Raw genomic sequence first — 26,977 nt, 5'->3', positions numbered from 1 at the left:
GTGCAGGGATTAGTAGACTTTTCTGTAAAGAGCCAGATAGTAAATGTTTTAGGCTTGCAGTCCATACAGTCTCTGATGCAACTATTCAGCTCTGCTATTACAGTCATGGACAACACATAAATGATTGGATGTGGCTATCTTCCAGTGAAACTTTGTTTACGACAACAGGGAGCAGCCAGATTTGGGCTGAAGACCATAATTTGCTGACCCCTGATTTAGCATATTGCATTTGAGGTTCGTTTGTGTTGCTGTATGTAGCAGTAGCTTGTTCTCTTTTATTTCCGTTTATTATTCCATTGCATACACAGTTTGTTTAGTCATTCACCAGATGAAGGATGTTTTAGTTTTTTTTTCCAGTTGAGGACAATTATGAATAAAGCCATTGTAAATATTTGCCTACAGGCTTCTGTGTGAACACAGATTTTCATTTCTTTTGGGTAACTATCCAGGAGAGGGATTGCTTGGTTGTGTAGTATGTGTTTACCTTTATAAGACACTCCTGGCCAGGCACGGTGGCTCACACCTGTAATCCCTGCACTTTGGGAGGCCGAGGCCGGTGGATCACGAGGTCAGGAGTTCAAGACCAGCCTGGCCAAGATAGTGAAACCTGTCTCTACTAAAACTACAAAAATTAGCCAGGCATGGTGGCAGGCACCTGTAATCCCAGCTACTCGGGAGGCTGAGGCAGGAGAATCGCTTGAACCCGGGTGGCAGAGGTTAGAGTGAGCCGAGATTGTGCCACTGCACTCCAGCCTAAGCAACAGAGTGAGACTCCATCTAAAAAAAAAAAAGACACTCCCAAACTGTTTTCCAAAATAGCTGTATAATTTTGCATTTCTATAAGCAGTGTAAGAGAGTTTCAATTGTGTTGCATCCTCACCAGCACTTGGTATTGCCCTCCCTACCTTTTTCTTTTTTTGAGACAGAATATCCTCTGTCACCTAGGCTGGGGTGCAGTGGCGTGATCTTGGCTCACTGCAGCCTCCTTCTCCTGGATTCAAGAGATTCTCCTATCTCAGCCTCCTGAGTAGCTGGAACTATAGGCGTGTGCCACCATGCCCGACTAATTTTTGTATTTTTAGTAGAGATGGGTTTTGCCACATTGGCCAGGCTGGTCTTGAACTCCTGACCTCAGGTGATCCTCCTGCTTCGGCCTCCCAAAGTGCTGGGAGTGAGCCACTGCACCTGGCCTTTTTTTTTTTTTTTTTTTTTTTTAAATTTTATCCATTGTAAAAGACCATGAAGATTCTTGGAAACCTGAGTAAAGATATACTCATTTGGAAGCTCTTGAAGGGTTTTATGCATGGAAATGACATTATTTGGGTTTTTAAATGATCACTCCAGTTTTAATATAGAAAAATGATATGGAAGGAGGCTGGGTAAATGTGTGAAGGCCTTTGGGAGAATATCATGTTAGTATAGGGGAGAGGGAAGATACCTTGATTTGAGAGGTAGCAGTGGAGATGAAGTGACTAGATATGGAAATTTTTTAGAAGGTGGAATTGATAAACTCAGTGATTGAGCAGATACAGGACTTAAGAGACTGGGAGCTCTCAAGGTTGTTTCCACATTTCTGGCACCAGCAACTACATGTATAATGACACCCTTACTGAGATGAGGAACATTGACAGAGAAAAAGGTTTGAGAAGATAAAGTAATTGGGCCAATTTTGAGATATATGTAAGACATCCAAATGGAGGTCTCAAGTAGGCAGTGTGAGATCTGGGTTCCTGAATGGTGGAACAAAATTAGAAATTATTGTGGTATAAAGGATATTTGATGATATGGGGTACATAAGATTCTCTCTCTCTCTCTTTCTCTCTCTCTGTTGAGTTTAGTGATTTGAGGAGAGTGAATTGGATAGACCTAAGAGGAAATTTGGTGTTTAATTTTGGGCAGTAGAGTGACATACAAAGGAAGCTAAGAGAGAGTGATTCAAAGAGGCTGGAGAGAGAAAGAGTTGTCCCCAGATGCCCAGGTGAGTGAACAATCATTTGTGCATTTATTGGATTTGGTGGCATAGTTGGCATTTAGTCAGTTTTGTGGTTGTTGGTAGTGATTGGGTGTATGTGAAAATTCAGATTAGAGTGAGTGTGAGGAGGAAGGAGTGAGGCAGTTCTTTCGGGAATTTTTAGGATAATTGTTAGAGATATATGTAAGAGGTGTTTATTATCGTTGAGACTGAGATAGGTTAGAGCTTGGTGATGAGAAGGACAAGGGAGGGAGTGAATATAGGAGAAACAGTGTTGTTAATGGAATGAAATCCTCACACACTAGTGATGCCTTTTAGATCCAGCAAACTTGATGAAGGGAAAACTCAATCAAGATTAACGTTCACATTTAGAGTAGAATAGAGGACTTTTAGTATTACCAAGTTCTAATGAACTATATCATAATATGGTCTTTAAACTTATTTCTCAAGTATTTCTCGAAAACTTACCAAGCAGAAAATGTCAGCAATCTTTTTGATGTGTGAAAATGCTCTGGCGGTTTAGTCACTTGTCAGTCTCATGTCCAAGTCCTACCCATCTGTCCTGGCGCAATTGAAACCCTCAAATGAAAGACTCTCCCTCCCTCATCTGAATGGCCATAGCCTGGCGTTTTTTTCCCTCTAGTGTGGCATTTATTCTTTCTATGTACTTGTTATATATATGTATGTATGTGTGTGTGTGTGTGTGTGTATATGTATACATATTATTTTTTTTTCTCATCAGATGGAAGGCAAAGACCATAATTGAAATATGTTCTTTATAGTACCTACTGGTTACATTTATTTAGTTAACAAACTAAATGTACATAAAGGTAAAAAATGGGGACATGATTATTAGCAGATAATTAAAAGAAGCTATATGAAAAATAAGATTTTTGTGGTTTGGTGTCAGAATTTGCAGCCTGATAATAAGTTTTTGTTTTTATGAAATTTAGTAAAACATGTTTTGAAAATTCCTAATTATATGTGACTAAAAGATCAAATTATTTAAAAGAGTGATAACAGCAACAACTCTGGTGGTTACTTTGTCATTTACCAATGACTTTCAGATTATTATTCCACTCGGACTGAGGATAATCCAAAGATACAAGGAGAAATCACAGGGGTTTTTGTCACCATTTTACAAGTGAAGAAACCAGAGATAATGAGTCAACAGTTACATTGCTGGTAACTGGGTGCTAAATCCCAGGCTGGGATCTTCTGATTCTAATCTGGGTTTCTTTCAGTTTACCCAATGGCTTCTAGATTTACTTTCATAGAAATCCAATTGGCCTGATAATAATTAAATGCAACTGCAGGGGGTAAGTGGGTTTCCTTTATTTGAATGAATTTTAAAAATCACTTATTTTGGGTGATTAGGATAATCTCTTGGTAACACCTGAGATTACCTCCTCTTGCACATGCTTTGGCCTGTTGGTCTAGAGCTTCATATGGGGCTTCTGCAGCAGAATGGGAAAAACACCACCATCATGGATTGCAATGATGCTGTGATTTGAAGAAAAGAAAATGGAAGTCACATATCTGTGGAATACTAATAGAGCAATGCTGGCCAGTACTGTTTGCTATAGTGAACAAACCTAGTATTAGCATTTTGGAAAAAAACCAGACACCATTTTCCTGTGTTTTTGACTCTGCCTTCTGGCAACTACTTATTTTTAAAGTCCAGGATCATTTTTGATTTAGGATGATAAGCTACATTCTTTAAGAAACTAGAAATATGGAAGGTCATTATTTTTTAGGAGGACTATGTCAGGGCCTTTAATTATATTATTGTTGAAGTTTCATAAAAACTGTAATAATGGGCTGGGTGCAGTGGCTCATGCCTGTAATCTCAGCACTTTGGAAGGCCGAGGCAGATGGATTGCTTGATTCTAGGAGTTCAAGACCACGCTGGGCAACATGGTGAAACCCCATCTCTGCGAAAAATACGAAAATTAGCTAGGCTTGGTGGCGCACACCTGTAGTCCCAGGTACTCCGTAGGCTGAGGTGGCAGAATCACCTGAACCTGGGGAGGCTGAGGTTGCAGTAAGCTGTGATAGTGCCACCGCACCCCAGGCTGGGCAACAGAATGAAGCCCCATATCAAAAAAATCCAACAAACTGTAATAGTATATTTATATTACTTTCAATATATAAAATCTATAGTTGTATATTAAAATATTTAATATGGAAGTCTGACTAAATTTTTCTGAAAAATATAATTCTCATTAAACATAGCTCATTATTTAGTACCTTCTGTTAATAAATTCTTTTTAATTGTACTGACTTTAACTTATATACCCCCAAACTCTAAAATATAGTTTTGTCAGGAGAACTGAGGAATGAAGAATGTATACTTCTGAGAAAGTGTGGAAAGACATGAAGTCCTTTTTCCTCCTCCTTCACCACTTTAATGTTATCTGAATGAATTGCTAGTACTGGGTAAAAAAATCTCCTTATGTTCCCTTATAAATTGCCTTAGATAAGGTATTTGGGAATTGCTATACAGTGTTGTGAATAATTGAACTTGGCTGTATATGAAGCAGTTGAGACATTGAATCTGAAACTAGGTGTCCTATGGCTAAATAGTTGTGATTCATGAAAAGAAATACACCGAGAAATTTAAGGATTGTTTTCCCCCAAGGCAGTTGGTCCTATAACTCTATGTGGACTGTGGACTCTCTTTAGCTCTTATATTCCTTATTTCTATTAGAAATCTCCTTTTAGTATATTGTAAAATTTGTTAAATTGACATTCCAAATGGACAACTGAAAGCGATCTGCTTTTACATCAGATGAACCTGGCCTATGTTAAAGCAGCAGACTGCATTTCAGAACCAGTTAACAGGGAGCCTCCTTCCAGAGAAGCTCAGCTACTGACTTTGCAAAATACATCTGAATTTGATATCCTTGTTATTGGAGGAGGAGCAACAGGAAGTGGCTGTGCGCTAGATGCTGTCACCAGAGGTAAGTCTTTTTTTTTTTTTTTAATTTTAAGTTCTGGGGTACATGTGCAGGATGTGCAGGTTTGTTACATAGGTAAGCGTGTGCCATGGTGGTTTGCTGCACCTATCAACCCATTACCTAGGTACAAGCTCAGCATGCATTAGCTATTTATCCTGATGCTCTCCCTCCCCCTGCCCCACCCCAAAGGCCCCAGTGTGTGTTGTTCCCCTCCATGTGTCCATGTGTTCCCATTGTTCAGCTCAGAGGTAAGTCTTGATGTGGATAACACTTCATCCCTTCTCCCCAGTAAATACACAATATGCAGTCTATAATAGTGAGGCCACACACATTTCTCTCTGTGTTTCCAGATTTTCCATCCTTAATGAAGCACCTTCACAGTTTTTGAAATATAGGCACTGCACAACTTTAAAATGAAATATAACTCATTTCACGTTAATGAATTTATTTAAAAAGAAAACTTTATATTTTATGAGTTTATTAATTTGATGTTCTGGTTTTTTTTAAAGCACATATTTGTATTTATATAAAATAAAACATTTTTATATCACTTGAAATCACATATCAGTCAATGGTAGAAAAATTTATTAAACCGAAGTAATTTATTAAAATCATTATCTTTGTTCATGTATCTCTTAAAATCATCTCTTCCAGTGAAATATGGACTGCAGTTTGCGAAACTTTAGTTCATGCGAATAAATAATGGAAAATATTGCTAATCTATAGTTCTGTCTCAGTCATTCTATTAGTGGAAAGGCATGATGAAAATGGAAACGTGACATGTAATGAAAGAAATTTTAGTATAGAACACCAATGCTCTTGGATGTGTTGTATTTAATAAAATACTATGTTTGTTTTGCCTGTGGATATTAGCGTGGAATTTGGAGTCAGGGAAATCTGGGTACTTATCCTGGCTTAACTTCTTTAACAGATGTGTATGTGTTGGGGGACGGGGGGCAAAGCACTTAATTTGTCTAAGGTTCCTTGTCTTTCAAATGAGGAAAAAATACCTTCTCTGAATGATTGTTGTGAGAGTTACATGTTAATCATGAAGAGACTTAGAACGGTGCTTGTCACACAAAGTAGAAATATAGATAGTAAATTATAGATAGTATTATAGCTGCTATTACTAACATGAATGTAAAAGACTTTCAGAACCAATTGTCCTGGAGAAGGACTCCATTGTGGTATCCTCAGATGTCTCGAATTGGGTAGGATACTGCTGCAAGGAACTTTGACTGTGGATTATTTTGGTTGCTATATAAAGTTCAATATTTATTATATTTTAACACTGAATGGGAATGATTTATTAGATGGAATAATTCTTCTCAGATCAATTAAATTACTACTGCAGCCACTCTTGATTTAGTTACTTTATGTACCTGGCAGAATCTACCCTTATGGAAATAAAAAGAATTTAATGAGGTCTACACACACACACACACAAAAGTACCCTAGATGACTGATTTCACAGGACCCACACTCAGATTTTGGTCCATGCAGACCTCACAGCCTAAGTCGTTTTTGTCAATGCTAAATAATGGCAAGTTCAAAATACAGGCACAGGAAGTCTACTCTGTTACAAAGTTGACCCCAATTTTCGTAAAATTTTCTGTCTCCAACCATGAAATATAATTTGAGCCAGATTAACCTTGATACACTAAGGCCTAAAGGAAGAACAGTTTGAGAATAGTTTTTGAGAATAGATAATTTGAATTCAGGTTTTTCCCCTTGAAGGCCTGGGAAAGAAGGTGGAAAGAGGGGACACATTCCCAACATAATGGAGGTCTTGTTTGGAACTACTCCTCCTAGAAATTAGACTTTACTAGGTGATAATTTTGTATATCAAAGAGGATCATTTCCCCAGTAGGATTCAGGAAAGTGTATTTCTTGGTATCTGCAGGCATTTTCATGCTATGTACTAAAATATATAGCCATTCTTTTTATTTTAGTTTTACAAATATATGCTGAGTGCCTGCTGTCTGCATGGCGATATGCAAGGTGCTACAATGAGCGTACAAAGATGATTGATAGAGTTGGTACCGTTAGGATGCCCACAGTTCTATAGTGCTTGTTTGCACAGACCAGATTACGTGATAGAGAATATGTGAGCCGTTTAAAAGGCTCAGGGCCATTATGGACACTGAAAGATGAGGGTAGTCATATCTACATAGAATGGTCAGGAATGGGAAACTTTACTCATGCTATTTGGCATAGGTAACATTTTAACAGGCAAATATTGCTTGCTCAGAGTGTTCCAGTCTGAGAAAATGTGCAGGAGGAACAGCATGGAATCAGTGTATATGGGAGACAGCATGTGTTGTAATTTGGAGCATTGAGGCTATATATGAGAGAACATGAGAGAAGAGTGGAAAGGCAGGGCTGGGTCTGGTATGCTAGGGGAAAGCCTTTGGGCTTTATTGAATAGACCACTTGGGAGATACTGCCTTAGGTTTGGTGATGGGGAATGGATACACGATACTGAAGGAAGAGTCATGAGCATAGGCTTTCAAGAGAAAAAGAAAATAGAAAGGAGGTAACGATGGTATAGTAGGATATAAAGAAGGGAGACAGTATGTTTCAAGAATGTTTTCAATTCCACTTCAAATTTTTTCAAAGAGTTTTACTCTTATCTTTTCTTTTTATAAAGATAGGAGTAATCTGAATATTTCTGTAGACTCAGGGGAGAAAAGTCAGTGCTAGGGGAGAAGAACCTTAATATGCAAGTATTAGGTTGGTGCAAAAGTAATTGCGGCTTTTCTCATTACTTTTAAATGTCATGTACCAACCTAATAGCAGAAGGGAAATATAAGGAACAAGGTCTTGTGAAAATACAAGGACAGAGATATCAGAGATGTATCTTGATTTTAGCAGGAAGGTAAGAGACTTGTTTCTCAGGGACAGAAACAAAGGGTAAATTCTTTTTTTTTTTTTTTTCTTTTAGTGTTATTAATACAGGTATATATATATATATTTTTAATTATACTTTAGGGTTTTAGGGTACATGTGCACAATGTGCAGGTTTGTTACATATGTATCCATGTGCCATGTTGATTTCCTGCACCCATTAACTCGTCATTTAGCATTAGGTGTATTTCCTAATGCTGTCCCTCCCCCCTCCCCCCACCCGACAACAGTCCCCGGAGCGTGATGTTCCCCTTCCTGTGTCCATGAGTTCTCATTGTTCAATTCCCACCTATGAGTGAGAACATGCGGTGTTTGGTTTTTTGTCCTTGCGATAGTTTACTGAGAATGATGTTTTCCAGTTTCATCCATGTCCCTACAAAGGACACGAACTCATCATTTTTTATGGCTGCATAGTATTCCATGGTGTATATGTGCCACATTTTCTTAATCCAGTCTATCATTGTTGGACATTTGGGTTGGTTCCAACTCTTTGCTATTGTGAATAGTGCCGCAATAAACATACGTGTGCATGTGTCTTTATAGCAGCATGATTTATAGTCCTTTGGGTATATACCCAGTAATGGGATGGCTGGGTCAAATGGTATTTCTAGTTCTAGATCCCTGAGGAATCGCCACACTGACTTCCACAATGGTTGAACTAGTTTACAGTCCAACCAACAGTGTAAAAGTGTTCCTATTTCTCCACATCCTCTCCAGCACCTGTTGTTTCCTGATTTTTTAATGATGGCCATTCTAACTGGTGTGAGATGGTATCTCACTGTGGTTTTGATTTGCATTTCTCTGATGGCCAGTGTTAAAATCCTACAAGAAAACCTAGGCAATACCATTCAGGACATAGGCGTGGGCAAGGACTTCATGTCTAAAACACCAAAAGCAATGGCAACAAAAGCCAAAATCGACAAATGGGATCTCATTAAACTAAAGAGCTTCTGCACAGCAAAAGAAACTATCATCAGAGTGAACAGGCAACCTACACAATGGGAGAAAATTTTTGCAACCTACTCATCTGACAAAGGGCTAATATCCAGAATCTACAATGAACTCAAACAAATTTACAAGAAAAAAACAAACAACCCCATCAAAAAGTGGGCAGAGGACATGAACAGACACTTCTCAAAAGAAGACATTTATGCAGCCAAAAAACACATGAACAAAGGGTAAATTCTAAGACATAAAGAGTTTGTGTGAGTATGAAGAGCTACTCTTAAACAAATATGAGGTGAGATGTTCTACTTACGGGTGGGAGTAAGGGGTGTCATTGCAGAGAATATGACAGGAAAATAGGGGTTTCTTTGCTGTTCGAAAATTTAAATTTATTATCCACATGGGACATTTATGTGTGTATGTGTGTATTTATATGTGTGTGTGTGTGTGTCCAGTATTACTGAGAGTAGAGGTACGGAAAATAGACAGTCACATAGAATCTGGAATGGAGAATTGACTGGATATCAATGATGAAAAGAAAAAATGAGACAAGATTCTATGAAAGCAGAGGAAATTGTTGAAATGTAGGCCTGGAGGTGATAAAGGGTCATGAAGTTACAAAGCCAGACTTCCCTGCAAGAGTTAAAGGTCGGATTGCAAGACTTCAAGTGCAGTAATAATAAGGCAATCACTAAGTGACTTTTACTCTTTTTCACCTTCTGAAAAGTCTTACTATGTTTGCCTCTGTGCACTTTGTATATTTATAGTTTCTAAAAAAAAGACAAGATTGTATTTTTTGCAGTGTGTTTCTTTCAAATAGTAGTGTGTTTATATCAGTCTTTACATTTATATAGTATTCATTATTTTTAATGGCAAAATTCCATTTTATTTATTTTCATTTAATAACTTTATGGAAAAACTCATTGCATTGATGTTCTTATTAATTATTCTTTAGGTGGTTTTTGGGTGTTTTTTTTTCTATTTAAAACAATACTATTTGTCAATCAAGTTCTGAACCAGCTCTGAGAATAGTAAGACTAGTAAGATGTGGCCTTGATTTCAAGGAACAACTTAGCAGTTTATTACTATTTATTGAACAAATAAACTTTTTCTTCTGGCAGTGAAGGGCATTCCATAGTGATCAAGGTATTAGCTAGTATATTAGCAGGTGATTGTGGGTGATAATAGTTGTGGTGGTGATGATAAGGATGACAATTTTGAATAGTTAAGAGTTTCCAGAGCCTGAAAGTTGATCAGGTTTTTAATTTTTACAGTTAGTAGTAGCTAAGAAAATGATGTATTTTTAATATATCTTGACGTATTAATTGTGGTCTTAAAATAATTGCCTTATTTTATATATGTGGAATTATGATTTATAAAAAGGATGGGCAAACTTTAGCTTGTATTTCTTTTATTATGCTGGTAGCCCTCTGGGGGTAGTGTTTATAATTAAAATTTATAAAGAGATGGCTGAAGGTAATCTAAATTTATCCTTTTACTACAATTCCTGATCATATCAGTGGCCCTCTGAAGTGTGAAATAATCATGGGCATTTGGTTAATGAATTGTGCATTGTTGCAGTTCATTCATGGAATTTGCTCTTTTATCATATTTGATGCTTCACTTAACAACAAATTTTGCTTTCTCTGCGTTTGATATGTTTTCACCAAATTATTCCTGATTGTATCCATTAATCTTTAGTCACATTTGACAAAAATAAATTACTGTGATCTTTTAAAGTTACCAGTAATAATTAGATTTTTCAGGACATCAAAGTTTTTGGGGGAACCACTAGATGTTCAAGGACTTGTACAAAAATGTTTGCATGAGCTTTTTGATAAAGTACTGTGCCCAAATGCAGTTTTAGTAATAGATAAACAAAGACTATAGAGGAAAGACAAAAAGTCATGGAGTCTTCGTAATGAACATTTATTTGCATTCTTATCATCTGCATTTTCTTGGGAATCAATTTTCATTTGTTTCATTTGGGAATATTATTTTATAAACACAATATGCAGACTTCTCCTCACGTTCTCCTGCAGGTCTCTAGGATCAATAGAAATTGCTTCACTCTTTAACACCTCTATGTCCCGTTCTAGGACAGAAGCATGTCCCAAAAGTCCAGTTGTGGGTACTTTGCTCCCAAAGGAAGCTGGAAAAGGAGAATCTGATAAATATATCCACTCCCACAGATTCTTCAAGGTGTTCTCTTTAGCTTTTTATGTTCTTTTATGTAACTTTACCTGTATGTATCTGGGATTACCTAGTACATTTTTGGTTTAAAATCTGATGTATTTGCATTCTTGGTGGGCCTGTAGAAAATAAAATAAAATAAGATCTGATGTGTAAAATTTAACCTTTATGTCTTCAGTTCAAATTCCAGAGAAGACTGCCTCTTTCTGGAGGAAAACATTAATTGTAGTTCTCTTGTTTACAAATGCAGACTTTTATAAATGGTATTTGGCTAGAAATTCTTGAATTCCCACTCTAATTCCTAAGGCAGTATAGTGCAGTGATTAAGGACACGTATTATGGAATTAGAATGAACTTGGGTCGTGTCTTGGCTTCATTGCTTACTACCTCTGTGACCTTCGACAAGTGGCTTAACCTTACAGAGAGCCTTAAGTTTCTCAGGCATAAATGGAGGATAATAATAACATTCTTCTCTATAAATAAACATTTGGGAAAGTAAGGAGGTGTGTGCATTGCAGGATAAATGCAGAAAAGGGAGACCCTTAGAGACAGTGCATTCTGAGAATTATGGTCTCCACCCCTCCACCATGAAGGTGGGAGAAAATTCTACTTCAGAAGCTAGAATTGCAGGAAGTGAAAGTTTGCTCTTTGCTGGACACAGCTAATTAGACTAGATTGCAAATTTCTCTTAAAATTAATCTGGAAATTTAACATAATTTTAATTAATGTAGTGCTTTCCTTTGGCCAGGGTCGGGGAATGGACTTAAGAAACTAAAACTTTAAGAAGAGAACTACACCTGTGAGATTTACTAGACTGATTTTGAAAAAGACTAGTGAAAAGGGAAGTAGAGACCTATCAGATACTAAAGCGTATTCTAAAACTACTGTAATTAAAATAATCTGGTAAAGGAATAGAGAATCAGTCATGGAGTCTATAAATTAGTCTAACTTTAAATACATGAAGTTTAGAATATGGTAAAGGCAGCATTTCAAAACTGTCATCATTAGTTACTTAATAAATGATGTTGGAGTATCCACTCCCCCCATTTATATATATGCGTGTGTGTGTGTGTGTGTGTGTGTCTGTATATGTATGCATGCATATATATTCTGTTTTATCATACTCCATGTGAATCAAGGATGTAACATTAAAACATCATAAAACTATTAGAAGCAAGTATATGTAAATTTTTTTAAAAAATGGGGTAGGAAAGGTTTTTAAGTATGACACCAAAAAGCCATAAAGGAAAAGCCTGCTTTTGATTTTATAAAAATTAAGATGTATCCATGGCAAAAGATGTAAAAGCAAAAAGGTGAAATTTGGGAAATATTTACAAAATAGCAAACAGACAGGGTTTATCTCAGGTTTTTTTTTTTTCAAGTTTTGTTTTGTTTTGTTTTTGGAGGCAGAGTCTCACTCTATTGCCCAGGCTGGAGTGCAGTGGCTCTGTCATAGCTCACTGCAGACTCAACCTCCTGGGTTCAAGAGACCCTACCACCTCAGCCTCCTGAGTAGCTGGATCTAAAAGTGTGCGCCACCAGGCCTGATAAGTTTTTAAATTTTTTGTAGAGATGAGGTCTTGCTACATTGCCAGGCTGGTCTAGAACTCCTGAAATCAAGTGGTTCTCCCACCTTGGTCTCCCAAAGTGTTGGGATTACAGGCATGAGCCTCTGTACCTGGCCATTCTACACTTTTCTAAATCCTTTTGTTATGTTATATCTGTGATGAATAGTATATAGCTAGATTATATTTATTTATTTCTTTTTACACTTAATAGACTATGTCTTTTAATCAGTAAATGGAATCCATTTACATTTCTTTGATGCCATGTGCATCTGCTTTGTATTTTTTTAATCTTTCATGCTTTTTATTTTGCTTCTTTTCCCCCTTTTCTGCCCTTATTAGATCAGTTTTGTTTCATGCTGTTTTTCCATACCCTCAACTCTGTAAGTATAGTAATGACCATCCTTAAGTACCATCAGAGACTTTTTGTGGAACCAAAAGACTCCTGCCCTTGTTGATTTTGGGGACCTTGCAGACTAGCGGCTGAGACAAGTGGTGCCTTGGCTGTGGTGCTGGTGCCAAGGCTGTATCTGTCTTTCTGCTTCCTGGGCCCAGAGAGTGGTCAAGAGAAGCTTGTCAACCTCCTTGCACAAGAGGCAGAGACTTTCTTCAGTCCCGACAATCAAATGCTCCTCTGGCTTTTTTACCTTTCCTTGTAATGGATAATTATATTCCTCTTACCCTTTTGGAACTGAGATCTTGATTGCCTTTGCCCATTTTTAGACCTTGAACCTGGCAAGAGAGAAGCTTTTGGTCTAAACATTCTGCTCTGAGTTTCTGCTGCATTTCAAGTCCATTGAGTTTTAATCTTATTTTTGAGTCAATTATGTCCTTTAAAATATATGCATATATAATTTTCTGTGTTTAGAGAAAAAGAAGAGTTCAAAGCTGAGCTCACAATGTCATACTGGTCAGAATTTTATTTATGACAATATTTATAATGGCAAAAAATTGGAGTCTGGCTTAATAAATTGGATATTCAGTTATTGAAAAGAGATAGATGTATAAGTTTTTACAGGGAAAATGGCTAAGATGTGTTACAAATTTAAAAAAAGCAAGTTGTGAAGAATGAGTGCTAATTTTTATTCATTTTTAAAGCAAGATGGTATCAGATTGTGTTCTTTAGTAAGCATAGAAAAGTTTCTGATAAAATATATAAGACAGTTTTAATAGTTAACGTTGTTTATCTGTGGATTTTGTAACTAGGAAACCAGGAGGCCATTAGTATAGTTTTTTACATCATTTTCTTTTTTTGCCTTTCTATATTATTTGGATATTCTTCCTCTCTTTGAACATTGGGTATGTTTGATAATACCAAAGTAAAAATAAAAAGCAACAGCAGCAACTCCCTTATTCCTCAAAATTGTGTTATTGCAGTTGTTACAGCCTAGTACAGTTTTGTGACTCCATAATCATGTGTGTACTTAACAAACTAGAAAGTATGTTAATGATGTGTTCTAACAACATCATATCTCTATTAATCTGTTTTCTAATATAATTTATCTGTTTTCTAATATAAACATAGAAATAGATATTAAATAACCAATTCAATATCATATATTTATGTAAAATGCTAACATTCACTTTTAGAAAATACCAGGCCAAAGCATAGTATCCTGATCGTGAGGATTAACAAGTCAGGATTACTTTGCAGCTTTACAAGAGGATGATATTTTAGAGGAATTGATCCTTCCCATAAAATGTTCAGCCTTCGGGTTAGTCCCTTTTCTTATTAATGGCAATGGCTGTCTGAAATCCAAAGTTAAGTGCCCAAAGCTTTTCTAAAGAAAGATAAACTCACCTTTAAAAAAAAAAACTGTATAATTTTTCCTTTGTGCAGCATGTGGCTTTAATACCTGTTCTTATGGTGCTAACATACAAAGCATCTTAAATTTTTTGATTTTTTGTGCTATAGTCTTGGTGTCTCTGATACTTATTTCAGAGTGATTATTCTCACCTTTCTATTTAGAAATATCTTAATAGTGACATTTCTTAAAATTTATTTTAATGATATAATTAAAGATACAAGGAGTTTAAATGAAAATATAATCTTGCAATACTATCTGTAATAGTGAAACAATGAGATAATCCAAATGTTCAAAAATAAGAAATTGAATAAATTATAAAAATTAATAGAATACTATCCACATGTTAAAAATGAAATTATAGAAAAATATTTATTGACATGGGTAAATGTTTACAATAAACAGTGGTAAATGAAAAAAATCAAATATACCATATGATCCTATTTTTACAAAAATGTACATATGTGATTATATACATGCATAGAAAATGTGAACGTTTAAATACCCAAATGTCAACTGTGGTTATCTCTGAGTGGTGTGATTACAGGAGAGTTTTATTTTGTTCTCTTTGCTTCTCTGCATTTATTATATTGAGCATGTTTTCATGCATAATAAGATAATCAGTAAAAGGTATTAAAATATACTTCTGTTCTATTTCATGTTGTGAAAGTTAAATGTCGTGCCATTTTTCCTCTTAGATTGTAATTATCCTTCTATATTCATCCAACTGTTTTGATCCATGAATTGGTTTAGTTGGAAGTAATTAGACATTCTCACTCAGGTCAGAAAAGACAAAGCTGTAAAGAGCTGTGTTAGTTCATACCCCTTGCCCCACCTAGAAGATACAATTTCAGCTTGCTAACAGATGAGATGGTAAATGGAATATAGATTTCAAGTTGACTTTATTCTTCTACTCTAACTAATCTTATTATTCTGCCTAAGATTTCAGGTAATTTTACTCCAAATATTAATATTTTATAACTGTCGCAAAATTCCCCAGACTACCTACTAAAAGTAATCAATAATAAAAACAAAGCCTTAAATAATAATACTACCACTCCCACTAAATGTTCTGTTTCATCTTAATAGAGATAGAGCTTATTGCCTTCCATAAAAAGTAGCTGCTAACAAGAAAAAAGAAAAAGAAAAAAAAACTTGTTATAAAATCTTGAACTAATTTAGTGAATTACCTTCAATACATAGAGAGGCCAGCCCTTCCCTGCCTGTAATGTAAGGAGGTCACTCTTCCTACTCTGAAGGACGATCTCTCCCCAGCCTCCTCAAATCCGTAGTAAGGAGTAGTTGCTTGAATCCTGGGTGCATTATTTTTTATGCCCTTCAGACTTAATTATTTTACCTAAGAACACAAAATCCTAGCATTGAATATCACTTAATACTATTTACTCTCTGAGAAGATAAAACACCTCCCTCTTTTCACTTCCTTGCCTTTACTTAACATACCAGAAAACTGAACTCTTAATTTGATTTCAGTAATTTTTGAGGTGAGGAAACAATTTGGATTTTTGAGAATTGAAACAGAAAGGGACAGATTAGATAACAGAACCACAGAAGAACCTCAAAAGGCTTTTAAAAATGTTATTGTCTTCATTGCAGTTGGTTGGTTAATTAGTTAAGAAATAGTTGAGTTGCAGCTATGACTTCTAATAATGTCTTGATTTTATTTTCCTCCTTTCTACTTTTCATTCAACAAAATGAGAGATTTAAAACATTTAGCATATAATAGCAGTTGAAAATTAAATAAAATTTTTAGAGTTTTTTTGTGGTTTGGAAAACTTTCAGTAATACTTTTATGTTATGTGGCATTTTAATATATCAATTTAGCTATAACTTTGGAAACTAAAATTTTAAGTTTTTTGCTCTGGAAGGAGCAGTATCCTTTCTTTCCAGAAATTCTGGTGGGTAACTTGATGATTTGACACTAGAAATAATGGGACAAGAAAAAAGCCTGGTTTGACAGAGAGGCCCATTTTAACTTTTGTTGGTATTCACTAGGGTTTCTCACATAAGTACATGTGATAACTTTTAAAATGTCCAATACTGGAAAAAGCAGTTTTGAGAGCTTTAAAGTGTTAGCTCTCACTTAAATATCCTGAAATATCCTCCTGAGAGGGCTTGCTAATTCCTAGAGTAGTTCCCTGCCTCACACTCTGTCAATTTGGGAAATTAAAAAAAAAAAAATCCATCCTGACAACACAGCCCATAAAATTTTCTCTTTATATCACTCTTCAATACCATCTCTGCCTTGTGAGGCCGGATTCTTCATTGCCCCAACTCCTGTTATATGACACTGGTCCTCCAAAAGGTCTCCTGCCTCCAGTCCTACCTCTGCCCCTCATTCCTTCAGTCAGAGAAATCTTTTCTGAACCTTAATCTGATTTCTCAGCTGAAAACATCTTGATAGTTCTCCTGACAGTCAGCATAATAGTATTTCTCAAAACAGTATCTGAGAACTTCTAGAAAAAATTTAAATGTTACTCCTTTTTTATAATAATAAATTAACAAGCACACCCTGGTTCCCCAGAATGGATACCTTGTAACTGTGTAAAATACCAAAAATACTAATATTAGTGCTTGCCTGTGCATGCTACATCTTTTTGTTTTTTTCCCTTGAGACGGATTCTCACTGTATCACCTAGGCTGGAGTGCAATGGCATGATCTCGGCTCACTGCAACCTCCACCTCCTGGGTTCAAGTGATTCTCCTGCCTCAGCCTCCTGAGTAGCTGGGATTACAGGCATGCACCACCGTGCCTGACTAATTTTTGTATTTTTTTTTTAAGTAGAGATGGGGTTTTGCCAGGTTGACCAGCCTGGTCTTGAACTCCTGACCTCAAGTGATCCTCCCACCCCTCCCAAAGTGCTGGGATTACAGTCATGAGCCACTTTTTCTTTTTCTTTTCTTTTTTTTTTTTTTTTTTTTTTGAGATAGGGTCTCATTATGTCATTCAGGCTGAAGTGCAGCAGTGCAATCTTGGCTCACTGCAACTTCTGTCTTTTGGGCTCAAGCGATTCTCCCTCCTCAGCCTCCCAAGTAGCTGAGAATACAGGCACATGCCACTATGCCCGGCTAATTTTTGTATTTTTTGGTTGATACAGCGTTTTGTCATGATGTCTAGGCTGGTCTTGAACTCCTGGGATCAAGTGATCATCCTCCCGCCTTGGCCTCCAAAGTGCTAGGATTAAAGATGTGAGCCACTCGCATCTGGCCACATCTTGTTTTTTTCTGATGAAACATTTGTTTCTTAAACTGATCCAGGACACATAGCTCTGTTCTCAGAGGCATTTTCCTTTTGAGGAGATCTAGATATTACTTACTTGTGAGAAACAGTGGTTAACAGGACGAGATCCAAATACCCGAATGTGTAAGAAGAGCCCTCTGAGATCTGCCTTGCCCATTCTTTGTACCTGTACTCCAGCCCCTGAGTAACAAGCAGCCCCTGGATAAGCTAGGCCACATCAAGCATTTGCCTTGTCTTTCTTTTTTTTTTTTTTTTTTTTTTTTTTTTTTTTTGAGACAGAGTCTCGATCTGTCACCCAGGCTGGAGTGCAGTGGCGCGATCTCGGCTCACTGCAAGCTCCGCCTCCCGGGTTCACGCCATTCTCCTGCCTCAGCCTCTCCGAGTAGCTGGGACTACAGGCGCCCGCCACCACGCCCGGCTAATTTTTTGTATGTTTAGTAGAGACGGGGTTTCACCGTGGTCTTGATCTCCTGACCTCGTGATCCGCCCGCCTCGGCCTCCCAAAGTGCTGGGATTACAAGCGTGAGCCACCGCGCCCGGCCCCTTGTCTTTCTTAAGCTGGGTTTTGTCAATGATCTTTCCCTTTCTTCACTCCACCTGCCCTGAACACATACTTCTCTGTAGACTCTTCTTTCCTGACGACTCCATCCCCAAGTACAAGGAAAACTCCCATCTCTCCCATCTTGGCTATAGTTAATCTTCACACAGGGAATTGTGTCACTACAAAACTATCCCCAAAATTTGGTGGTATAAAACAACAATTATCATCAGCCAGTTTCAGTGGGTCAGGAATCTGGGTGAGCCTTAGCTGGGTACTGTGGCTCTGCATCTCTCATAGTGGACAGTGCTTTCTAATAACTCGCATGGTTGTTGGACTGAGGTCTCTGTTCCTCACCACCTGTTGACCAGGAGCCTCCCTTTGTTCCTGAACTCACAACATGACAGCTTGCTTCACCAGAGCAAGCAAGCAGGAGGGCAATAGAGAATACTGGAAAGAGAGAGAGCACTTCCCAGTCTTTAATGACCTAATCACAGTAGTGCCATGTCACCTGCTCATTAGAAGAAAGGTGCTAGTCTAGCCCACACTCCAGGGCAGGGGGTGACATACTAGGCAGTTGGGAATTACTGGAGACTGTCTAAGTAGTCTGTCTACCATAGCCTGTAGGATACCTTAGGGTAGCTATCCCTAAGAATAGGCCCAGGTGAGCAAGCTGTGGGCTGTGGGGGAGGTTCCTTGTCCTCTCTCAACCTTGTTTCCCTGCCTCTCATGGTGTGGGCATCTTGATGCCATGACAGTGATTTCAGGGTTTAAAGAGAGGTATATTTTAAATAATCTGGCTCTTAAATATCATTTGAAAGTCAACTCCCTCGTCTGATCTTCAGCTGAAGAAAAAATGGTCTATTTTAGTGCTAGAAGAAGAACTCTGTGTTGGACTTACTAAGAAAAGGTGATATAGCTCACTGAGATAGTGCATTCTTAAGAGATTTGCAAATTTAATTTTTCTGGGTTTATATCCTGAATTTACCTTGTAACCTGGAGTATGATGAGAGTCTTCTGGATTTTCAAACTTGGCCTCTATTAAACTGCTGCACTTTGTGTACTTGCTTTTCTTTGAGCAGGGAGATACCTGACAGCCTAGTCCATGCCTAATTCACTTCTAATATCAGGATTTTGGCTCTCAATATTCTTAAAAATATGTACCAATATTTTTCTGTGTTCTTAGTATATTCAGTACTAAATTTGCTAGGCATTGCTAGGGTTTTAATAGCTGAGAATTTTACAGGTCTTTCTCTGGCATATATACTTAAAAGGAGTGACCTGGGGCTGTGATACCTGTAACTTTTGTGTTATTTTTCTAGGTAGTTAAAGCATTAACAGTTTTTGCCCTTGAATCAAAGTTCTCTACTTTTCTCTCCACAGCTTCTAAATATTTTGTCCTTTTGAGTCAAGGGAATTGCCCTGATTTTATGATGACATTTGGGTACGATATTTAAACTGTTAAAAGTTATAAAAACGACCCTTTGGTATTAAACGTAATAAGTGGCTTTGAATTGAATACATGCACAGGTTCTCCTAAATGAACTTTGTGAGTCCAAACTGTTCTAGTTATGTATTCTCATTGTAATTGGATTCTATGACATTCTTTCATCCTCCAAGAGTCTTCCAGGCCATGAAAATTCCTCATGGCTTGGTGTCGATGTATATTTTGGGTCTTTTGGGGTATTGGCTTTCATCTCTCAACTCCTGTGTGACACCTGTAGTACTGATGGTCATCTCCAGTCCTGAAGAGGCAGGGTGTCTCTGCAGCAAAACAAAACTAGTTACCCCTAGGAGATCTATAACAGCCCTCAAGTAAAGAGGGCATGGGCAACTTCTAGAACTAACCTATTTTTGCTCAGCCTTTCCTTATCAAGAATGTGTTCTTCTTCTTCTTTTTTTTTTTTTTTCCTGAGATGGAGTCTCACCCTGTCACCCATCCTGGAGTGCAGTGGCACGATCTTGGCTCACTGCAACCTCTGCCTCCTGGGTTCAAGCGATTCTCCTGCCTCAGCCTCCCGAGTAGCTGGGATTACAGGTGCATGCCACCATGCCCAGCTAAGTTTTTGTATTTTTAGTAGAGACAGGGTTTCAACATGTTGGCAAGGTTGGTCTTGGACTCCTGACCTCAAGTGATCTGCCTGCCTCCGCCTCTCTAAGTGCTGGGATTACAGGCATAAGCCACTACGCCTGGCAAGAATATATTCTTTACTCATGGTTACTCTGCACAGTGTTCATTTTTACTGGCTTGTATTTCTTTGTAATTCTAAAATATTTTCATGTTCAAAGGTTTTAAATTAGACTATAAACACCTCAATATCAGAACTTATTCTCTATCTCTTTCTTTCTTTCCCTTCCTTTCTCTTTCTTTCTTTCTTTCTTTCTTTCTTTCTTTCTTTCTTTCTTTCTTTCTTTCTTCTTTCTTTCTTTCTTTCTTTCTTTCTTTCTTTCTTTCTTTCTTTCTTTCTTTCTTTCTTTCTTTCTTTCTTTCTTTCTTTCTTTCTTTCTTTCTTTCCTATCTTTCCCCATTGTATATCTACCATAATACCACTCCAGACGCATTTCTCAGCAGAAGTCAACACACAGAAGGAAGTCTAGTCTAGATTTATTCATGATGCATGCATTAGAGTAGATCAGAGATGAGGGGCTGCATCAGGTCTGTACTGTTGTGAGAGATGAACGAGAGTTCTAGAAGGCTTTGCAACAACATTCAGTTAACTCTACATGGGCAGAGTTGGGTGCTAGTCTCTCCTTTGACCTTCTAAGTGCACCAGAGTATGTTACTGCCATGAAATTGCACTGTAATATTTTCTAGTTGTGATTCATTCACAGCTTAATATGCTTCTAGTTCTGGCTTGACTTTTCCCTCAGGAAGAGCCTAAAATCTCTTCATTATAATATAGACAGTGTACTGCACTTTGAATACAAATTTATCCATGTTCAGAGTAATTTTTCTTGTCATTGTCTCTACCCTGGAGAAGTGCCTTTAATGAATTACATACAAATTGTGTAATTTAAGAAGTTAATTTGGTTTTCTGGTTACACAGGACTAAAAACAGCCCTTGTAGAAAGAGACGATTTCTCATCAGGGACCAGCAGCAGAAGCACTAAATTGATCCATGGTGGTGTGAGATACCTGCAGAAGGCCATCATGAAGTTGGATATTGAGCAGGTAATTGTGTATGCTGGTTGTTAAACAAAAATTGCAACTATGCTTTTTTCTACCCAATTAAATCAGGTTTTTTTTTTTTTCTTTAATGGCTTTTAGCATTTCTTCCTGTTGGAAATACCTATTTAGTGTATTCTGCTGGAATATCTTTCAGGAGAGGTGTGTCAGTTCTTTCCTGTAGCATTATGTTTATGGGTAATCAGGGGCTTTTTCTTCACAAGCATGTTGAAGTAGCAGATTTACAAAATCACTTTTGGATGTGTTGCCTTTTAACAATTGTGATTGGGTTTTTGCCCATGGCTACCAAATTGCTACTTTGCAAGCACTTTCAGGGGAGCTATGTTGTAATGCAGGGGGAGTGCGAAATTGATCCTCTTAACTATAGCTGCAGTGATAGGCTTATATTGTCACTGACATATTCTGAAGGAAAAGATGATCTGAGTCATGCTTTTCTTATGTCACACTTTATTGTGTCCAGCCTGCCACCATTTGGAGACTGCCAAGGCAGTGTGGAAGATGACATTTCCCAGAGGGGTAAAAAAAATCAGCTGAACTTCCTATCTCTTTTTGTACATGAAGAACACAGTGGCACTGGCTTGACATTGTCAAGTTTTGAATCTGTCTCTTTTTTTTTTCTTGACAAGTCAGTTTTGAATCTGTCCCCTTATATTTCTCTTCAGCATTGTGATGGATGCAAAGAAAACAGCATAGGATTTAGAATCAGCTAACTTGTGATGTGTTCAGGCTTATTTACTCAAAATCTATGAGTCTGTTATCTTATTTGTAAAATTAGTGTTATAATAGCAATGCTGGCTTTTTAGAGAGGCATAATGAGGACTACAGCAGTTAAGACAAAAGCCTTTTTATAATCTGTAAAATACTGTGCAACTGTTAAGAAGCATCATTGCTTGGTTTCGTGAAGGCAAGATGCAAACTTTTAGCATGAATTTGAACAATCTGTTATCTCCTACAAAGAAAAAATATTATGGGGAACTGAGAAAGGGAGACAGTCCAGAAGATGCAAGATAAATGGCTACAATAATCTTGTAACTCAAGTCAGGAAAATATCTTACACCTGGGAACTCTGACAGCATGTTTTTCTCCTATGCAAATACAGTTAAGGTTTCTAAAAAATCTTTGAGGTTGACAGCATGATGTATTATTAGAAATTTGATTAGGAGGGAGCTATCCTCACTCAGAGGTAGAAGGTTTCTGTGTATCAATCAGTTGGCAGGGTGTCTATTTGCCATTTGAAAATATTATGATCTGTTACTGCCAAACTAATTTTCTCTGTTTTGCCTTTCAGTATAGGATGGTAAAAGAAGCCCTTCATGAGCGTGCCAACCTGCTAGAAATTGCTCCCCATTTATCAGCTCCATTGCCTATAATGCTTCCAGTTTACAAGTAAGCCTTTTGATATCACCTGTATTCATTTGCTTCTCTGCGGTCAACAGAACAACAGTTTTAATGGAAATAATCCCCCAATGCATATTTCATAATGTGGTTTTAATTGGTCCTAATCTTTAATCCTTTTCTAGTATTTTCCTTTGTCGTATTTAAAAGTATGGCTTTTCTTAAATTACTCTCTACTGGCCTATCTCTAGATTTTAAAGGCAAAGGAGGTCGTATTCTGTATTTGTAATTAGTAGTTTCTTACTCCAGTTTCTGAGAGTATATAGATGAGCAACTGCGTTTGCATTAAGCAACATAAGAGGATCATGTGCAGACTGTAAACGGCTGAGCTAAAGTATCCTGTTGTAAAATGTAAACATACCATGTACCACTTGAAACCCAAGCCATTTTGAGTCATGTTATGTGTCTGAGTTAACCAAGGCTGAAATTTGGTTAGGAAGTGTCAGATTATAAATTATAAAACTTAATTTTCCTAATGTTGTTAGAGCTATCCATGAAGTTGCCTTACGCTGGAATTCAGGTAGTATGAACAAATAGATTATGTAACTCTTTTAGCTACATTAATGTTGTAGGGGGCTGGAAACAGATTTTTTATAATTTTGTTCATCCTTCATCATAGATCACTTAGGACTTCCTGAACTGGTGATTCTTAATCCTGGGTGCACATTGTCATCATCCAGGTCCCCACCCTAGTCTAGTTAAATCAGTTTCTGGATGTATGAGGCTTAGGCATCAGTATTTATTTTTAATGTTCTCCAGAGAATTCTAATATTCAGCCAGGTTGAGAACAACTGCCTCAGAGAAGATTCATTTAAAACCTCATTGATTTATTTTACTTATAGACTTCAGCTAGGTTGGTGTCAAAAACAGTTGCATAAGTCTGTTTCTTTTGCAGTCCACTTGTAGGTATGCTTTGTTTTTCTTAAATGAAAAGTGTCTTGTAGTGTAAGGTAATATTCTATAATGCTATACTCTGTTTCTAAAGAACTTTCCCCCCTATTTATGCTGTAGGTGGTGGCAGTTACCTTACTACTGGGTAGGAATCAAGCTGTATGATTTGGTTGCAGGAAGCAATTGCCTGAAAAGCAGTTATGTCCTCAGCAAATCAAGAGCCCTTGAACATTTCCCAATGCTCCAGAAGGACAAACTGGTAGGAGCAATTGTCTACTATGACGGTATGTGATATATTTTTTTTTCTCACAAGATGCTTTTCTCTCACTCATGACCCTTATAGTGTATTCTTAAGGAGATAGTTTTGCGTCTTTAAATACTAATCTTACACAACACACAAACACACGTGCATGCACATATTCAACATTTTCTCTAACAGTGGCTGAAAAACTAACCATAACATTTTACCTTTAATACTGTTTATTTTACATATTTGTTTTCTTCTTTGATTTCTACTTTGTGTCTCATGGTTGGTTTGGTCCATTTCTCATCATTATGAATTTGTTCCCCACCCTCACGCCATGTAATTTGTTATGTGTTTGCTAGTGAATATTTGCCTTATGAATATATTATAATGTTGAAAGCGGCTAAGGATATGTTAGGTTTTCTAAATGAAACCTCCATTTTCAAGGGTTATAAACCTAGGGGGAAACATGCCCTGTGGGCTGAAATTGACATGTTTGTATTTTGCACAGGACACAATTCTTGAATGTATAATTTATATGATGAAGGTAGATGAACATTGCGTCTGTTAAACTGCTCTGAGTTTTTATTGCTTATTTTATTGTTGTTAGATGTTTTCTAATAGTGACATTACCTAGTGGCCATTTGCCATGTGTTCAATGTTCATTCTTTTTTTTTTTTTGCATGTGTGCAATATAATTTTGTACACTTTTATTTGAAGGAACACTTAATATATCTCCAGATGGACCACAAAACAATATAAAACAAAACAGGCAAAGCGATTTGTAAAATTTTACTGGTAGTTTTAAAGAGTGTGTGAGATTGGAATATAGTCCAAGGGTGTCCATTTATAAGGAAATAGCTGAACACAGATAATTATACATGTTCAAAAAGTCCTAAAAATTTTGTGATGCAGAGGACATCTTAGATTTGATACCTCAGTGAGCCTCCCACCCCCATTGTATTATCTTTTCAATTTAGTATTAGATATCTAAACTCTTAGCAAGAAGAATTTGTTGTTGTTGTTTTATTTTTTTCAGGATACTTTGATATTTATACTGAATACTTTGGATGTCCCAAAGGCTATCCCTGTGTTTTTTTCTTCTTTCCAGTGTTACATTTCTGAACCAATTCAGCTGTCAGGCTTTCATATATAAATGCAAAAAGTATATGTACAGAGAGGGAAAAGGGGACCAAACTCAAGAAAATGTCCTAGGATCAACAATACTGGAAAAATGTTAAGGGTCTTAGGCAAACATTAAAAGCTAGAAAATTCACAGTTTGCAGTGCTTCCCAGCATCTGAACACCACAGGGGGGCCACTTAACTATTTTTTTGGTGCCCTTGATTGAGTCTACATGTTAAAGGACAACCTTAACTGTGAATTTGCTTTCTCTGCATCAGACCCTTAATGTTAATCCATTGTAGTTTATTGGGTGATTATAGTAAAGAGGTTTTTGGTCCAGGAGGAGTATGAAGGCATTCTGTAAATAGCATCCTGCCCATCCTGACATGGAAATGTTTGTGGCCTTTCCCTCTTATTACTAATCCCTCCTGCACAAACCCTCTCACATACTTACTCATTTTCTATACTTCGTGATCTATTGGGCACTAACCAATTTTATTTGTAAGCTTGTCAATATCTGAATCTTTTAAAAATAAGTATTAGTGGGCTGGGCATGTTGGCTCACGCCTGTAATCCTAGCACTTTAAGAGGCCAAGGCAGCCAGATCACTTGACCCCAGTTCGAGACCAACATGGCGAATCCTCATCTCTACTAAAAATACAAAAAAAATTAGCCAGGTGTGGTGGCATGCACTTGTATTCCCAGCTACTTGGGGGGCTGAGGTGGCCGCAGTGAGCTGATATCCCACCATTACACTCCAGCCTGGGCGACAGCATGAGACCCTATTTCAAAAAAAAAAAAAAAAAAAGAAGAAGAAGAAGAAGAAAAGAAATATTAGCAAATGTCATGTCTGAATTTGTGACGTCCTGTTTTACATTGGTTTGGTATTGTTGTGAATTATGGATTCTTATTTGGTATTGTTGTGAATTATAGATTCTTATTGATTCTACATGGAGAAGCCAAGGGAAACCTTTGTTACACAAGGCAGAAGAAAGATTATTCTCTTAGAATCATGAGGAAAAAGAATTCTTTAATCTAGAATTGAACTTTATAGCCTGTTATAGGTTGCAAAATTATGAGCTTAGCAAAAATTCCTGAAAAATTTAAAAAGTATTTAAAATATTTTCAAATTGCTCTTTGGAAATTGGTTGTAAAATCTTAAGTCTTGAGCCAAAGGAGTAAAAATAAGTATATTCTACTCATTTGATATAAATAATTTGTCTTTTGACCTTGTTCTGAAATGGTACAGGCCCAACTGTATCATACTTGAGGTGAGGCAAAACAAGCATGTGCAACAGTGTAGTTCTGTGGTTTTACAACTATATTTACATGTGGGCAACTCTTGTTTTACATAATATGGTATGATGATCAAATTGAATATTGACATGGAAATAAGGTGACGAGGAGCATGTAGGTAAAAGAATTGAATGAGTAAATCCATGCTCAACAAAAGGAATGAATGCCTTTTTTCCCTTTGACTGGAAAAATGTTATTACAGTATCATCCTGCTACTAAAGTATTTCAGAGAGGAAAATACTTCAATGTGAACTTTTATCATTGCAAACCCAAGTCTAAACATTGTAGTTTGTAAGATAAGCTTTTCTTAACAAGGAAAATACATACTCTTCATAAATCACCATGATGAGAATATAACAACAGTCACTGAAGTGATTTCAAGTTGCATTCAGGCTTCTTGAAATAATGTTGAATTTACTTTAAAAATAATGTATTGAGGTGAAATTCAATAAAATTCAATTAAAATTAGCCATTTTAAAGTGAACAGAAATAATTTTTATAACTCCCACCGAGGGAGAATTTTGAATCTGATGAAAAAGTGGTGTAAGTAATCAAATGAACTTTTAATTTTAATTAATTAAGTTTTTTGAGACAGAGTCTTGCCCTGTCACCCAGGCTGGAGTGCAGTAGCATGATCATAGCTTCCCACAGCCTCTAATCTCCGGGGCTCAAGCAATCCTCCTGCCTCAGTCTCCC

The 26,977-nt window shown here is 36.9% G+C and overlaps 1 protein-coding gene across 3 annotated transcripts in view; it reads left to right on the top strand.

Moving 5' to 3' along the window:
* GPD2 (glycerol-3-phosphate dehydrogenase 2) overlaps positions 1 to 26,977 on the top strand; it is a 147,302-nt gene that overhangs the window by 53,052 nt on the left and 67,273 nt on the right. For 2 of the 3 annotated variants that reach the window (XM_055292077.2, XM_055292076.2), the window contains exons 3-6: positions 4,764 to 4,935; positions 21,192 to 21,316; positions 22,620 to 22,717; positions 23,738 to 23,901. In XM_055292077.2, coding sequence (XP_055148052.1) covers positions 4,764 to 4,935; positions 21,192 to 21,316; positions 22,620 to 22,717; positions 23,738 to 23,901 — 559 coding nt within the window. Of the gene's footprint in view, positions 1 to 1,840; positions 1,979 to 4,763; positions 4,936 to 21,191; positions 21,317 to 22,619; positions 22,718 to 23,737; positions 23,902 to 26,977 lie in introns of those variants that run through there. The other variant, XM_055292079.2, reaches the window with a different exon arrangement.

The sequence above is a fragment of the Symphalangus syndactylus genome, chromosome 9 (genome assembly GCF_028878055.3).
Source record: "Symphalangus syndactylus isolate Jambi chromosome 9, NHGRI_mSymSyn1-v2.1_pri, whole genome shotgun sequence".
NCBI classification, from domain to species: Eukaryota; Metazoa; Chordata; class Mammalia; order Primates; family Hylobatidae; genus Symphalangus; species Symphalangus syndactylus.
Note: the sequence above shows the minus strand (reverse complement) of the source record. Positions and strands in the feature narration are given on the sequence as shown.